Below are 15,533 nucleotides of genomic sequence, written 5' to 3' on the forward strand. Positions count from 1 at the left end.
AAAAGAATTACCATTATTTGAAAGCAAGATGTGATTCTGTCACTGAAATAGTCGTAAGGAAGAGCTAATGGGGAATATATTCTACAAGAGCCTCTGTCATCAACTAACTTTTTCATTAAGCAAAGGCAGAGAGAGACATGGAGCAGGTCTGCACTGGAAGAGCTAGATTAGTGTAGCTGCATCATGCTGTAGCACATCTGGTGAAGATGCTGTATGCCAATGGGCGAGTGTTCTCCTGTTAGCTTCCACCTCTTGTGGAGGTGGAATAATTATATTTTCTCCCTCCGACATAGCGCTAGTGTGGACAGCGCTTAGGTCACCGTAACTTGCGTCATTCAGGGGGGTGTCTTTTTCATACACCTGAGTGACATAAGTTAGACCCACTTAAATGACCTGCCCTGAAATGATTGTATTACTTCTGCATAGTGCAGTCTTGTCAACAAGTGATTTCCATGACCCTTACAAATATACCTGAGTGATGCAATGCAGACAAACAATGTGTTTTTTTTTTCTGACAGTTTCTTTCAACAGCAAAGCTGCTTGTGGAATTGTTAAAATTAAAGGAGCAAATGGCTCTGGTCAAGCTAATAATCTTATGAACTCCATTTCATCTATTAGAAAACTATACACAAAATTTTTTAAAACAAACTTGAAAGTTGCATAATCATTTTAAAAAAGCGTATGTTTGCTATGGAGGGACAGTGCAACTATCATATCACTTACAAAACTCAAGCACTTAAAAACCAAAAAATGGGCAGTTAGCTACATGGTAAATCTTATTATGCATTTGTAATCTAAAATACTCTCCATCGCTAATCATAAAATATAAACACACACACACAAAAACCCTTCTGTAAAATGGCCTGAGTTTCATATGTACACATCAATGGCACATTGATCAGGTCCAAAAGCGCACACAACTTTATTCTAAATCAGTAAAATTAAACCAGTAAAATAAATTTCATTGCTGTTACATATAGGATCTTATCAAAAAGCTTACTGCCAGTTGATAGAGATACTGATATTTTTTCATTTAATAGTATCCCATAAAAGAATATAATTAAATACTGAAATCAGAGAGACAATCTTAACTGCCTTATGAATTTTGGTTATGTAGTATGAATTTCTTAGTGCTTGATTTAAAAAAAATGCTTTGTGGGCAATGACAATGTACATGGTGATCACCATTCATTTTCTTAAATGCCTAGAGTTGTAGGTGTGATAGGAAAGTACATTGTCATTTAAAAACCTTACCTATTTTTTTAAACTAAATCTTATTTTGGAATGTATATATTTTCTACACTTCATTATATTTCTCTGGGAGTTGTCCACACAGCTCTGTTAATTTAGATTGGAGAAGAGGTGATTAAACTCCTTATAATCTATTCAGCATCTAACTAGGCTAATGTGGCAAGTATTTTATAAAAATTGTCTTGTGTTTTCACTCAGATGTGTTGAATAGGAGGGGTGAAGAACATGAAGTACAAAAAGGGTAGAGAGATGGAAAAACACTGTTAGAAAGATGTCAGTTTACAGGAGTTGTGATTTATTAGGGGGGAGGGGTTGTCCGCTATCAGTCCTGACACATGTCAGTAAGGATGACGTGGCGGGGTGGGGGGGTATCAGTTTTTTTGGAGGAGAGGGGAAGCTTGTCACAGCCTGAAATATTTTCAAAGGAGGGTGGGGTCCCAGCAAAAAAAAGTTTGAGAACTCCTGATCTAAGATGTTACAGCTACATTATCCCTTATGGGGTTTGGTGAATCCTCTTATCTTCTGGCTGGTCACCAGATTATGAATCACTGCCTCATGTATAGTTGGGTGTACATTCTTATAGTAACATTTTTTTAGGACTCAATTTCAGTTCATATTTCATTATTCTGATGTATAAATCAAATTCTTGTAGCATGTATTTAGCTTTCCTTTCTAATCATGTGTACTTCAATTAGCTCATTTCAGTTTCCAAAGAGTATAAGATAGGAAAATATAGGCCTTTCTACATACTTCCTCTAGTATTTGCATTAGAGTGGCTGCCCTTCGCTATGCTGTTTGTCTTTGTAATCTAAAATGGACAGCACTGAGTACAAAATAAAAGACATGACCTCTCTAATCTGTGTACAGCTCTATAATAACTTATTTTGACTTTGTTCAATATTTCAAAATACATATCTAAGCAGAATCTTATCCCATGATGTTTAGATTTCCATCTCCTATAAGTCCCCAAACGCCATCAGGTTTGTCTTTTAACATATAATCATTACAGCTCTTTTCCATATGTGATGTCCCTAGACACTTTACTCTTGAAGGATGGTTTGTTTATACACTCAGTGTTTTGGGTTAGAATTACAAAGATGTGAGCACCTCCCGTGATATACAAAAATCCCACTGAGCTCTGTAGAAACCTAAACTTCATGCCAAGCCTAGATTTTCTGGGTAAAAGTTCCTTCAGCGCCTAAATTTTTGCCTCTGGGTATGTACTCTGCTTCCTTACTCTAGGCGTCTAGGCACCTATTTCCTGCCTAAGCCCAAGAGTGAGTGATTCATGCACTAGGGAAGGTGGTTGTTTGCCTGCTTGTCTTGCATGTGGCGCCTGATCTGGTGGCCATGCTCAGAGGCTGCCTGTTGGATCAGGTCCCATTCAAAATTAGGCTGAGGGAGAAGATGGTGCCGTGCTGTGTTCCTGTGCCCCTTCTAACAGCCCAGTGGCTCCCTTGGGATGTAGGAGGCCCAGGTTCAGTTCTGCCCACAAGTAGCGATAGGAAAAAAGATTTGAACAAGACATCTCCCACCTGTCAGGAGTGTGTTTTTAATCTCTGAGCTCTCTGAGGGAGCTTCACATCAGATTATCCCAAACTTTCTTGTGAAAGCTGTTCCACTGTGAATAAGGTGGTGTCAATCTCAAGTGGCTCATGACCATGAGTGCCAACCTCTGGGCAGATTGTCAAGCAGGGGAGAGACCCCAAACGGGTTTTGTGTTTTATAATTAGATTTCACCAAACTAGTAGCAAGTGTGCACTCCTAAAACACTGTAATAGTCTTATCATGGAGTCACAGATAGACTGGAATGCCCAAGGGAACTATCTTATCACCAGGCAAACTGGACTTGATGATAGATGGACACTTTAAACCAAAAAATCACAATATTCAGCTTACTCCCAGTCCCAAAGGACCAGTCACTTACCCCAGGTCAATTTGCACCTTAGGTCTCAGATCAAAGACAGAGCTTGTAGTTTACTATAGGATTTGCTATCTAAGGATTTATTAACTAAGAAAATGAGTTATTACAAGGTTAAAGCAGGCAAGCATGTATGCACAAATGAATTAGTCTGCAGTTCCAAAAGGTGACAATTGTAGTAAATCTGTCTGCTCTGAATGTCTTTTAGGGCTAGCCCAGATTGACGCTGGGAATCTCTGCTTCTGTTTCGTAGAGTGAGAGTCCAAATAGCAAAAAGAAAGATGAAAAAAATGTCAGCTATTTTTATTTCCTTCTTCCAGATTTCAGGCTGATGAGATGAGCCCATTTGCACATAGTCACTTCATAGGTGTAAAGGGGGCAGTTAACAAAGTCTTTGTATTGTGATTTCCCACAGTGGCCTATTTAGTTTTGATGGCCTTCTTGATCCCTCCTCACTGGGTTCACAGTCTCAGAGCAAACATTTTTTACAAGTTACAAAGTAAAAATTTAAGTATTACCTTATAGCAGGTGATAGAGAAATGTTAAGTGAAACTAATGCATGCATCAATTTACAAGCATTTAACAAAGACTGAATACATTGTTATAAGTCCAGTACCCATCTTAACTATACTAAGGCCTTGTCTATGAAAAAACCACACCCCTGAGCGACATAAGTTTTGCCGGCATAATCACTAGTGTGGACAGTGCTATGTTGGCGAGAGAGGCTCTTCTGCCGACATAACTATCGCTGCTAATTTCAGTGGTTTTCCCCATCGACATAATGCAGCTGCACAAGTGCTCTTACAGTGGTACAGCTGTATCAATACAGCTGTGCTGCTGTAAATTTTAAGTGTAGACTAGCCTTACACACAGGTAAAAGACTGGTTTTCAGCAATGAATTTGTCAGTGCTCAGCCAGGACCTAAAGCCTTGGCAAGAGCTGGCACTTGGTCTGTCAGCACCACAGGGGTCGGGTCCCTGGGTCTCCCCACCTCCTAGGTGGATGCCCTAACCACCAGACTACAAATTAATTCTCTGGCTCCCTGCCTAGTGTGCTGGCTTTTATGAATTGCAGTCTACTCTAGGAGATCTATCTCTGTCCATCCATTGCATAGGGAATGTTGGTATGTAACTCAGGAACAAACACTTTGATTTACAAAGCCTGTGATTTTCTTTTTCTAGCCACCTAAAAGTTAGGTACTTATTGCTACGCTCTGTATCACACCTCCTAAATGCTTAACACCAGCATCTGCTGGCAGTTTGTCAACATGAACGCCCACAGTGGACAGATTTGTGAATCCCTCCCTCCCCCCACTTTTTCTAGAAAACCCCAAACCAGTAGCTGTGTGTTTCCAGTTTTTGAACTTCTGTCACACTGAAGTATTTACATGGATCTGATTTTATTTGAAAAGTTGGTACTAAAGACATTAGCCTATAATCTCAATTTGTAAATGAAAATTTATATAAAATGCTAAGAGGGAAGTGATGAGAACATAAAGGTTCTTGTGCATGTTAAACAAGAAAACCTGGTATCTTAAATTTCAAGGTATTGCTGTGATACCTAGATTAACAGAGCCATGGGGACAATTCACAGAGCATATGAAACATTCAGGAACATCAAACTTTTACCTTGGTGCTCGTTCCCTAAAGGAATCCGTGAAATTAGAGCATCAGTGTGTTCTTGTAGATGATTTTCTACATTTGTTTATCCAAATGAGGGCATGCTTCTTACTGATGCATCTTATTTAATAAGCTCTGAGGAAACTAAAAATATGTGGGGGAAGAAATTGTTTTTGTGAGATATGTGTCTTAAAGTAGATGGAGGAGTTGATGAGGACAAGCAGTCATGACTGCATTCTAACTTCCTCTTGGATTATCCTATAAAAGGAACATTTAAAAAATAAAACAAGGAATAAAATATTTATCAATGAAAACTAATATGCAGCTTTGAAAACTTCAGGGAAAGAATGGAGCTTTTTCAGTGATGCAATGTTTCTTGTTTACAGTGACTAGCTGTAATTAAGGGACCATTTTTCAGGATAACTAAATTAGATCAGTTCACACAGTGTCCTATTGCATAATATCCATTCGGAATAGATTGTAACTGGTTTTTAAACTAGCGTAGTGTTATGTAAAATAGGAGTTGAGTCACATGACTGCCCAATGAATGTTAAGTATGTGATATCTGAATCATCTGGGTTTATTCTGCCTTCTGGGAAGAGGCTCTGGTCAAAATGTAGATACATCTGTTTAGTAGGAAGTTAAGCCTTTGAATTAAATTTGATATATTCAAAAATCAGTAAAGAATTTAGTTCTTAAACAAGCAACTACTGTGTGTTTCTGGAGTTCATCAGTGTCCTTTGTTTGGATTATGTAGAAGGACAGTTTTAAATATTAAACGCTTCTTAATAGTGGTAGAAGAGGATTGCACCTGCCTGTGATGTATTGCGTGTTTTCCATTGGGATTAATAGAATTGTCTGAGTGCTAATTATGTTTTGAACCTTGACTTATTATTGGAAAATTGTGGTTCTGAGTACAACTTACCTTCTAAAACACTGAAGTATTATGTAATTTGTTGCTTTGGTTTTTCAAGATGGTGAGGGAATTTTAATAGGATCGGTTGTGGCTCACTGAATGTGGCACTAATTGCATTTTAAGGAAACGAATGCACAGTATGGAAATGTAAGAACAACTCAACTTTAGCCAACATTAAACTTGTCAAAAGATCATTCAGTACTGGTTTTGCAATTTTATACCTAAGTTATTTTAAAGATCTAGTAGCAAAATAGTGCTATAACAACTTCTGAACAGTTACTTTCATGTTATGGTTTGATCTCAGATGATTGGACTTTTATTAAACTTTCAAAAAAATTCACTTTATGGCTGAGGCCAGAGTGAGAAGTTCAAGTAATGACAGTAAATGAAAATATGGATTTCATAATTTAAAGTAGAAAACGTCTCATTATACTGCAGTTTATTGTGTAACTCATATTTCTGTGATTTAAGATCAGTAGATAGGTGTGCAGCAATAATAATGCAAGCACATTGTTGTGCCTCAACTTCTGACTCTATTGTTTTAACTCTTATGACATTTACAGCCATTCCCATGTGAACATTTTCTCAAACTAGAGAAAACTAGATGTGATATAAATGTTGACTTCCTTTCGGTCACTCTTCCTCTGCCATATCAATTACATCAATTGCAAAAGTATGGGATATGGCATTTTAAATATTTTAAAATATCTGTATACGTTCTTGTAGCTATCAATACATCAATGGATTTCATGCTAAGCAAATGGGCTCTAAGTGCCAAGAAGTGAAGACCTCTTATAAGTGCGAAATATGAACTTATTGTTCAGATTTTACGTTGCAGAAATGTAGAATTCCCTCTAGCTATTTTATGTCCAGGTTGAAATTGTTTGTGGACACAGTTTTATACAGTTTTATTCAGTGGTAGGGAAAACCTCAACATTGATTGATCATTTTTACTGAGCAGCAATGTATGAGCCCTAATTAATTCTATTTTCTCATAAAAACAACCTCTAAATAGTAAGTGGTGATGGCGTCAAAGGAATCTACATGGTTTTATGCTCTTCTGTTGATTTGTTTATAAGTCCCTTTGGTTAGTTTTTTTTCTTGCTAACAAACTGAGTACCGGGAATTAGTGAAAATGACAATACACAAAGTGCTTTCAAATGCACAAAATAAACGTACTGAATAATCAGGGAACAATTTCAGTTTCTGTAATCTTAAGTGTTTGTAACAATAGTTGGTATAAAATTGTCAGTCAGGTTGATTTTTTCAAGTTGATTCCCATCACTATGCAAGTGTTTCTACAAATCCTCCAGTGTAGAAGCATTCTAAGGGAAAACATAAAAAGTAGATTTGATAAGTTTTAAAATTATAAGCCCATGAGACACAGATGTAAGTTATTTAATGATGACAATGTTCTGTGCTGTGTAGTGCTCAGAAATGCAAGCTAACATGCATTGAAAATGTAAAGCATGTTAAGTTTTACTGGCCTCTGTCAAGCTTTGTCTGGCCAACAAAATATCCCAATACACTGAATTTTTGTAAAAGCTCTCTCCCTCCTCCCCACCCCATTCTGATCTTCTAGTGTTAATTGACTTTTTTCTAACCTGCAGGAGAGCCCACACCTTAACAGTCCTGTTTATCCTCACATGTGCACTGGGATATGTAACCTTGCTTGAAGAAACTCCACAAGATACAGCCTACAATACAAAGAGGTAACTATCCTTTGCAGAAGTTTTGCAATATAGCATTTGTGCTGTCAGTATGAAACCAGCAAAACTAAACTACAACTGATAAGCTCATCTGGTACATGTCTTGGAATTTAGTCTCTAATCAGTTGCTTACTGTAGTGAGTAATGAGTTCCTAGGCCTATGTGTAAATGTAACTAATTACAAAATCTCAATACATTGTGTTTTGTTTCCCATGGCAATTCATTTTGCCTCTTTGCTGATGTGTTGAGTGAGGCCTGTCTTTTACAATATTTAAACAAGCTAAGTTTGCTGTGTGAACTGTAAATGAATTTCTTGTATGTTTTATGCAAGGCTTTGGTTGAGGTTTTAATGGAAATGCACATTTGGGCTGTGAGCAAACAAGAGAACTTGTACACCAAAAGGTAACTTTCAGAAAAAAATGTTAAAAAAAATAATTCTAAACTGTATGTTTTCCATCACTATAATGATGTTATATTCAGACTGATCAGACTTAATCGAATGTTTCCTCTATATAAGTAGAGCAGGAAAAAAGTATGATTTACCCAACCATGCAAAACTATGATTTTAATGCACTCTTTAATAAAAACTTGAAAAGTAAAGTGAATTAGTTTGCACAAAAAATGAGTGCCTATCCAAAGCTCTAAGTGCCCCTGCCATAAATTATAAGAATAGAATTAGATTGCCCAAAGAACATCAAATTCCCCTTTTCCCATGTGTCAGATTTCTTAAATATGACACTGATGTAAAATTTTTTCCTGTCATCAGATTCAAAAAATAAATTAAAGGGGAGCTTTACAGTCCTTCAAATGAATGCAAGTACCTAGCATCCATTGTCATGGCAAATGTCTTCCCTGTGCCTCTAACAATGTTCTTTTTGTTCATTATTCCATCAATTACATGATGCACACACTTAGTGAACTTCACACATACACATCTGTGCAAAGCTGGTGATACTGTTTGTTTTCATGGGTATGAACTAAATGATGAGCAGAGAATTATGGCAGATCAGAGCACCCCACCCAGTGGGGAGCTGGGAAATGGAAGTGCAGCCTTTCAAAACCAGTGATTGAATGGCATTTCAGTGCTGGATATAACCAATGAAGAAATTTAGGTAACAGAACAATGTCTCCTAAAATAGAAGAAGGAAAACACCAGGAAGGGGAAGTTATGACACATCAAAGGTGTTTGGGATTAGAGGCTGTGAGACACGAACATCATAAAATGACTCAGTGGAACATGTTGTTACTGAGATTGGTGCCATTATCATGGTAATACACACAGACATGGAAGAAAGTTAATAAGAATATTTTTTTCTGTTAAATAATATTTCCATCTAAAATATTTTATTATAGTTAATTTATGAAACTGTCGTTAGTGCAGAGACATTAGAAAATAGTTACATCAAGTGATGGGAAATAAACGTTGAAGGGCTTCTCCATTCCTGTGTGTGGGATATCGTGCCCCTGGCATTGGATTATGTAACTGCTATGGAAGTGTCTATTGGGAATGCATGAGAGATCTCGCATGAATATTACTACGTCTCCCTACTTTGTATAAGGGCGTGCATCTTATGTGTGTGTATTGCACAGGAGTGCACAAACAAAAGCTCTTGGGTATGGTAAATGCGTTCAATCCCCATCATTAGAAAGTCCCTGTCTTCAAGACTTAAATCTTGTTCTAACAAAATTGATGATGGGGCCTTCTTTACAAGTCTCTTTTGAACATATATCAATCAAAAAGGCCTTCCGATACTAATTATCTGCAGAGAGGTTGAGTGAGCTAAGTGCTTTCACTGTACCTTATACTGTGGTCCATAAGGGAAAAAGTCACCACAAGTCCATTCCAGCTTCATATCTAAGGTGTTCTCAATCTATTTCCCTCTCCATGTTTTTCCCAGACTCCATTCCCACTGAGGGTAACTTGTCTGCATATCGTAGATACTGTATAAGGATGCTCTGTTTTTACCTGGAAAAGACCAGGCCCTTGAGAAAATCAAATATCTTGTTTGTGTCATGTGCGGAGCGGTGCCAAGCAGAGACTTTCTAACTAGATTAGTAGATGTATAGAACATAGCTATACCTTAGCTAGGAAATCAGTGCCCCCTGGTTTACAAGAGCCACTGTAGAATCAGTAGTGTGCCACAGGCAGGTTCCCCTGGTGCAGATCTGCAAAGCAGCGTCTTGGAGTTTGGTGCATACCTCCACCAGACACTATTTATATTCAGCATTGCACTCCAGCACCTAGTTTGGGAGAGCTGTGTATACAGTCCACCATCCACCTGAGAGAGTACTGCTGGCCAGTCTCCCACAAGGAAAGTGCACATAGGCCTTCAAAGAAGAGGTTATTTACCAGTAACTGTTCTCTGAGAGTTGCCTCTGTGTATTCACACTACCCGTCCACCTTCTCATCTACCTTGGAGTTCTGTATAACAACATCAGGCCTCGGGAGATGGGGAGAAGGAACAAAGATCATTGGAGGGGGGATGCACTCCCTTGTATACAAGGTGATTATGTCAACCATATGTGGCAAGTTTTTAAGGCAGTTCTACAGCTCAATGTCATGAGCACCATATCCCCCCAAGTGTGAATACATGAACTCTGGAAAAAGTTATTGGTGAGCAACCTCTTTGCTTTCTAATAATTGTACAACTTCAGCCCTTTTCACGATCACCAAATGTATGGTTGCACACCTCCTATCCTTTCATAAGTCATACCAATATGTTGAGGAAAGTTATAGTGTGTGCTCACCGCCTGGGATAGCAACCTCAGAACACTCCTTCCTTTGTATTCAAATAAATAGGTGGAATCCGGCAGTGATGTGTGGTGAGAGTGGATTAGATAGTAGTGTTCAGTTGCTAGAAATCAGGGCACCAGTGAGCTAGAATTGATTTCTAATTGCAGCTCTGCCATTAGCTTGATGTGTGACCTAGTAGAATCCATCACTACAATTTCCAGGTAGGGAAGAGGTGAAAAGAGGTATGTTGAGGATTCACTGCTTGTTTGTAAAGTCATATAAGTATATGCAAAGTACTTTTTATAGTTGCACCTCTCCCAGAAGTTCCCTTACAGGGAGAAAAAAAATACCCAGTCAGGCAGGATAACTCAAGAATCTGAAGGCAGTTATTCAGTGCAACATCTTTATTATTTTATTATTATGCCTTCTTGACTTGGAAATTAGAGTTGCTTGTATAGTGACTTGTGAGAGTCTCAAAGTGATTGTGCAGCCAAGTTTCAGCAGATTTTTTCACTCCTCTACTGCAGCAACGTCCTGAAAGTCCCTTGTAATTTATTCAGGGATTGCAGAGGGCTACCAGAAACCAGCTGTTCTTCAGACTCCTTTCCCATGCTGCAGCTTATTAGCTATTACCTCTTGTAGCTTAATAGATGGGTTTTCAGTCTCCTTGGTATGAGACTTTACACCTTTTCTCTGTGTTCCTGTTCTTACTAATGCTTTATCTTTATCAAACACTAGTTGCAGTGTAAAGAAACAGCACGGAAAAAGAGTCTGTGTAATAACACCTAGAAGAATGAGATCTGCTGTTTCAAAGTATAAAACCTTCGTAAAAAGATAAGTGTTTTTGGCTCTGCTGAAGGGAAGCCTCAAGAACATTTGATGTTCTCTCTCTTAAATAGTTCTGATGTGCTGAAAAAAAACTTCATAAAGACAAGCTTCTCTTTGAGTTATTTTGCTGGATTTGATTGGGTTTACTTTTATCAGCCCCTCTGCTTTGACTTTAGGGTTTTGTGGCAGTTATGTAACTCACTCTGTATTTGATATATACAGAGTAATTGTAGCCAATAAATTTCAAACACATTCTAGTGTTCCTTGTAGAAAATAAAATGGACATTTAGCCCCCAGGACCTCCCAAAATATAGAGTTCATAGTTTTAGACCTCAATGACTTACAATGCATTGTTTTGCCTTGTCACAGTTCTACCTTATTTTAGACTAGTTCTGTTCTTTCTGTAGCTTTACCTTCCATTCTTTAACCTCTAAAATCTGTCTGCTTAAGGCTGTCACTGTGTGAAAAGATAGTACAGTAACACTTAACCTGATTCATTAATATCAATGGCATAATCATGCAATCTGTATTGAACAGTGTCTGTACCTGTAATTATTCAATACATGGAAATGAAAATGTCTATTACCATAAAGCTCTGTTTCTGTCTGTATGTGGGGCCAACAAATGTAGACTTTAGTTTTCATACTTTTTGTTATGTGTCATTAACTTGGGGGAAGGGATGATAAACTAGTCTGAGACAAGAGGGATGGGTAGGGCAGAATGGAAGAATAGTTTGGAGCAAAGGACACAAAACCAGAATGCACCACTGCCCATTGCAAATATGCTCCCAAGACTGAGTAAAGCAAAGGGCTAGTTCCTTGAAAACCAACTTTCCCTCCCTATTCCCCTAAAGGCTCCTTATGCAGCTGCCTACTGCATTAGCTCGCCTGTACAGGTGTGTAAGCACAGACAGCAGCAAAAATAGTGGATCAAAAAGGATAGTCACAGAGTTGAAAACCAGAAGGGACGCCAGTTCATTGTCTGATTGCCTGTACGTCACAGGCCATCAACAGCTAAGAGTAAGGCAGTAACTATTCCAAAACATGATTTAAGGGGATGTGTGGTGCTGGTGGGAACCTCAGTACTGCTCCATCCATTTATATCTTAAGAGTTACCCATTCAAACTTCCAGCATTTGAGACTGTATTGTTCTGTATTGAATGCAGCACTGACAGAGCAAGTTCTGTGTGTATTTCTTCAGAATGAATGTCTTAAGCCTTTTGTTCCACTGATCTAGGAATCAATCTCTCAAGTGTGTGCTAAAATCAGCTGCTGTTAGAGAAGATTGTATGTAAATCTACTGTTTGTAATTATTTCCACCAGCCTGAATTACTTCAGATTCTTGCACCCCATCTCGACTATATCAATAATTGTTAGGAAGCCTATCACACTGGTATAACTAGTCATTTTGATATACAGAGTGTCTGTTGGGTGACACTAGTTTCAGTAGCTCTTCTGGATCTTTCTCTCTGGGATAGAAATGGTGTTTTCATTAGTAAAACTGTTCACAAAACCCATTTGTCATCTCAACAGTCAAATAGCAAGGATGACTTTGCATCTGGGAGAAGCTTTTTGCCATCAATACTAGTATTTCCATCCTAGGCTTACCCTCCTTAAGGGTTGCCTGATGGATATTGGGAAATGGAATTGGTATACTAATGCTCCAAGAGGGAGGGCGGCTAGTGCAAGGCGTGTACCCACCCTATTCCCCCGCCACAAGTTTTATGCAGTTTTGAAGGGAGTGTAAGATTGTAAAAACAGGCAAAAAGTAAAATAAATCAGCAACCTTAATATTTCTCCTTCACTTACATCATGAATATATCTAGCCTAGGCAAGAGCCATATCCAAATGCTCAGTCTTGTCAAAGGAGTACAGCTAGAGAAGGGATTTAGGATGTGAAGTAAGATTAAGTTGACAAGCCATTTAAAAGCAATGAATGACATTCTGTCTCACCTTTTAAGACCTCCAGCAAGGCTTTTTCTGGTACATAGTGTGGAGTTTTTCTTGCACTTCCTAATTATTTAGCACTGAATGAAGACTGAATGGCTAGCCATTGATAACTGGATATAGGACTATTTACCTTAACATCACTGGTTCAAACTTAAACCAAAATAGTAGTGGCCAAGATTAGTTATTTTCTGATCTCTGTTTAGAGAGCTAGCATCACAAACACCATCACAACTGGCACTCCATTAGGTAGATTCTGAAAAAGCCTGAATGAATGTTGATGCTGAACTACCTTTAGCACTCCAAAACAGTCAGCTTTGAGTCAGTGTGATAAGCTGTTGCAGAGAGCTTGTACTAGTCTTTTGACCCAAAAGCAGACTTGAATATTCAGGGCTCTCAGTCTGACACCTCGCAACAGCATTGATTCCTTCCTTCCCTTTCCCCCTCCCCCCCATATTAAGAGACGGAAGGGGAGAATCTTATGCTGTCAGAAGTGCTTTTGAGTCCTGCTTTTGGACAGGTGCTGTTTTAAGCTTTGCCAATGTACCTCTATCCTGACCTGCAAATCACCTACTAGTTTGGTTCTAAGCCCATTCAGCAGACTATATCATACCTTGGCATGTGCTAATAAGTTTCTTATCTTAATGCACAAATGAAATCTAGGATGAATACTCCAAACTTACTTCACAAGTGTTATCTAAGTCCTCATCTATATTTTAAAACAGTTTTCAGAAAATGGAGTCTGCTAAACTGTCTAATACCTGTGGTAAATTATCTCATGCCTTTGATTTAAAGATGTATAAATATTAAGTAGGAAGGTTCTCAAATGTCTTGCTAGTACTCCTGATTTTTCTAAAGTTTAGTGGAGGAGTGAATCTGCAGATACTTTAGTAAGTTCTGAGTTGAGAGCTGAATGGTGTACTGTCTTTATGCTTCAGACAGATATAATGGGAGCTGAAGCTGTTTAAGAGTTTCAGAGGCAGAGCCATGAAGCTTTGGCTCAGCTTGCTTACAGCCAGATTTGTTGTGGTCCTTAAGAGACTCATTAGTGTGAAGCTATAACTCCAAGTACTGTATGCTTTATTGCCCAAGTAAGATATATTGCTGTCTAACTATATCAGTAGATGCTAGGAACCTTCAGGCAGTTGCATTCTGGGTAAGACTAGTAACTCAGACCACTCTCTGCTGCTGTGGAAGAAATAGCTGATGGAATGAATAAGTTGCACTACAAAAGCTCATTCAAAATCTCAAGTAAATAAAACTGAATCCTAGAGCTGGAGATATCTTTTTTTTATGCTTGAGTATGCAGAAGATGTGCCCTAGGAAGGGTTGGCAACAGACCCTTATTACAAGGGCCATCCCTTATTTTTTCATCTCTGCACAACAAGGTCAGTAGTTGCTGAGAGCTACCAAAAGCAGCGAGAAATACCCTGGCAAATGTAGTTGAGTAATGCTTATAGTTATTTAATACTAATAAAGATAATGAAAATTAATAATATTGGGAGGGCGGGCGGGGGGGGAGGGTGTGTGCTAAGAAAACAGTCCTTTATTTTTTAAATACATGAGAAACTTTGCAGTATCTGCATCAGTGACTTCCAGAAGCTGGATGCTATTAGAGGAGATGGAGTTAGACTCAGCCTTCAGTTTATATTGCTGTATCCTTCTTTCATACATGTGCAGCCATCAGCATAATGGAACTTTGTCATCCATACAGGGAAAATGTTTTTGAAGGAATCTGTGGAAAAAAGTATTGAAGAGGATGACTGTTAGCAGGCATAAGCCCAACGCAGCTAAAACCCTGATTTCTAGTGCTCTGTTTAGTGAGTGTGCTATTGTGATCAGTATAACAGTTTTGTGTTTAAAAAAAAAAAAAAAAAAAAAAGGAGAGGGAGGGGGACAAAAAAACAGGACAAGCAGCTGAAAGAGCTCTTTGCTGCATGTGGCTGAAATTTTATCTTGTGCATTCTCTTCACAACCATTTTGTGCTGTTTAGCAACCCTGCTGTCCTGTGGGAGGAGCTGAGACTGGAAATAGAAGTTAGGCTATAAATTACTTGCATTTTTAGCAATTGGTATTGTGTTTGTTGAAATTGTGATCAGAATACAACCAGTAAATGAATGAGCATAGGAAGTCAGCATGGTTTTCCACCAGCTAGTAAGACATTTTGCCATCCACAACAACTGAGGGTGTAGATCAATCATAACACAACAATCGGAGCACATGGTCATCCTGTAGGTGTGCTTTGTCTGCTAGCAATTCCACAGCAGAAGTTGGTGTTCAATACTTAAGGATCAGTAAAGAAAAAAGACCTTTAGGCTATTAAACATTTCATGGTAAATACAGCTTTATAACTATCACTGTTCATTAGACTTCTTGCACAGAGCTATGGAGCTATAATCTGATCATATCCTATATCCAATATTACATCTCAAATGTTGAAAATTTTCAAGTATTATCTTGCTAACCAAAGGACTGTGTTGAAATTTCTTATCAGTGATGAGTGACACTTTATTCATGCAAGTCCTGCAGCAGATTAATTTCACTTGACAAGTGTTGCACATTGAGTGCCTAATGAGGGAGTCAAGACAGGACGAGTATTTTTTTAGAGA

The 15,533-nt window shown here is 38.3% G+C and overlaps 1 protein-coding gene across 1 annotated transcript in view; it reads left to right on the forward strand.

The window, feature by feature from the left end:
- PTDSS2 (phosphatidylserine synthase 2) overlaps positions 1-15,533 on the forward strand; it is a 61,471-nt gene that overhangs the window by 7,275 nt on the left and 38,663 nt on the right. The window contains exon 2 of the mRNA XM_067540447.1: positions 7,318-7,419. Coding sequence (XP_067396548.1) covers positions 7,318-7,419 — 102 coding nt within the window. The remainder of the gene's footprint in view (positions 1-7,317; positions 7,420-15,533) is intronic.

The sequence above is a fragment of the Emydura macquarii genome, unplaced genomic scaffold (genome assembly GCF_026122565.2).
Source record: "Emydura macquarii macquarii isolate MOO-44397 ecotype Brisbane River unplaced genomic scaffold, CSIRO-AGI_Emac_v2 contig_587, whole genome shotgun sequence".
Classification (NCBI taxonomy): Eukaryota; Metazoa; Chordata; order Testudines; family Chelidae; genus Emydura; species Emydura macquarii.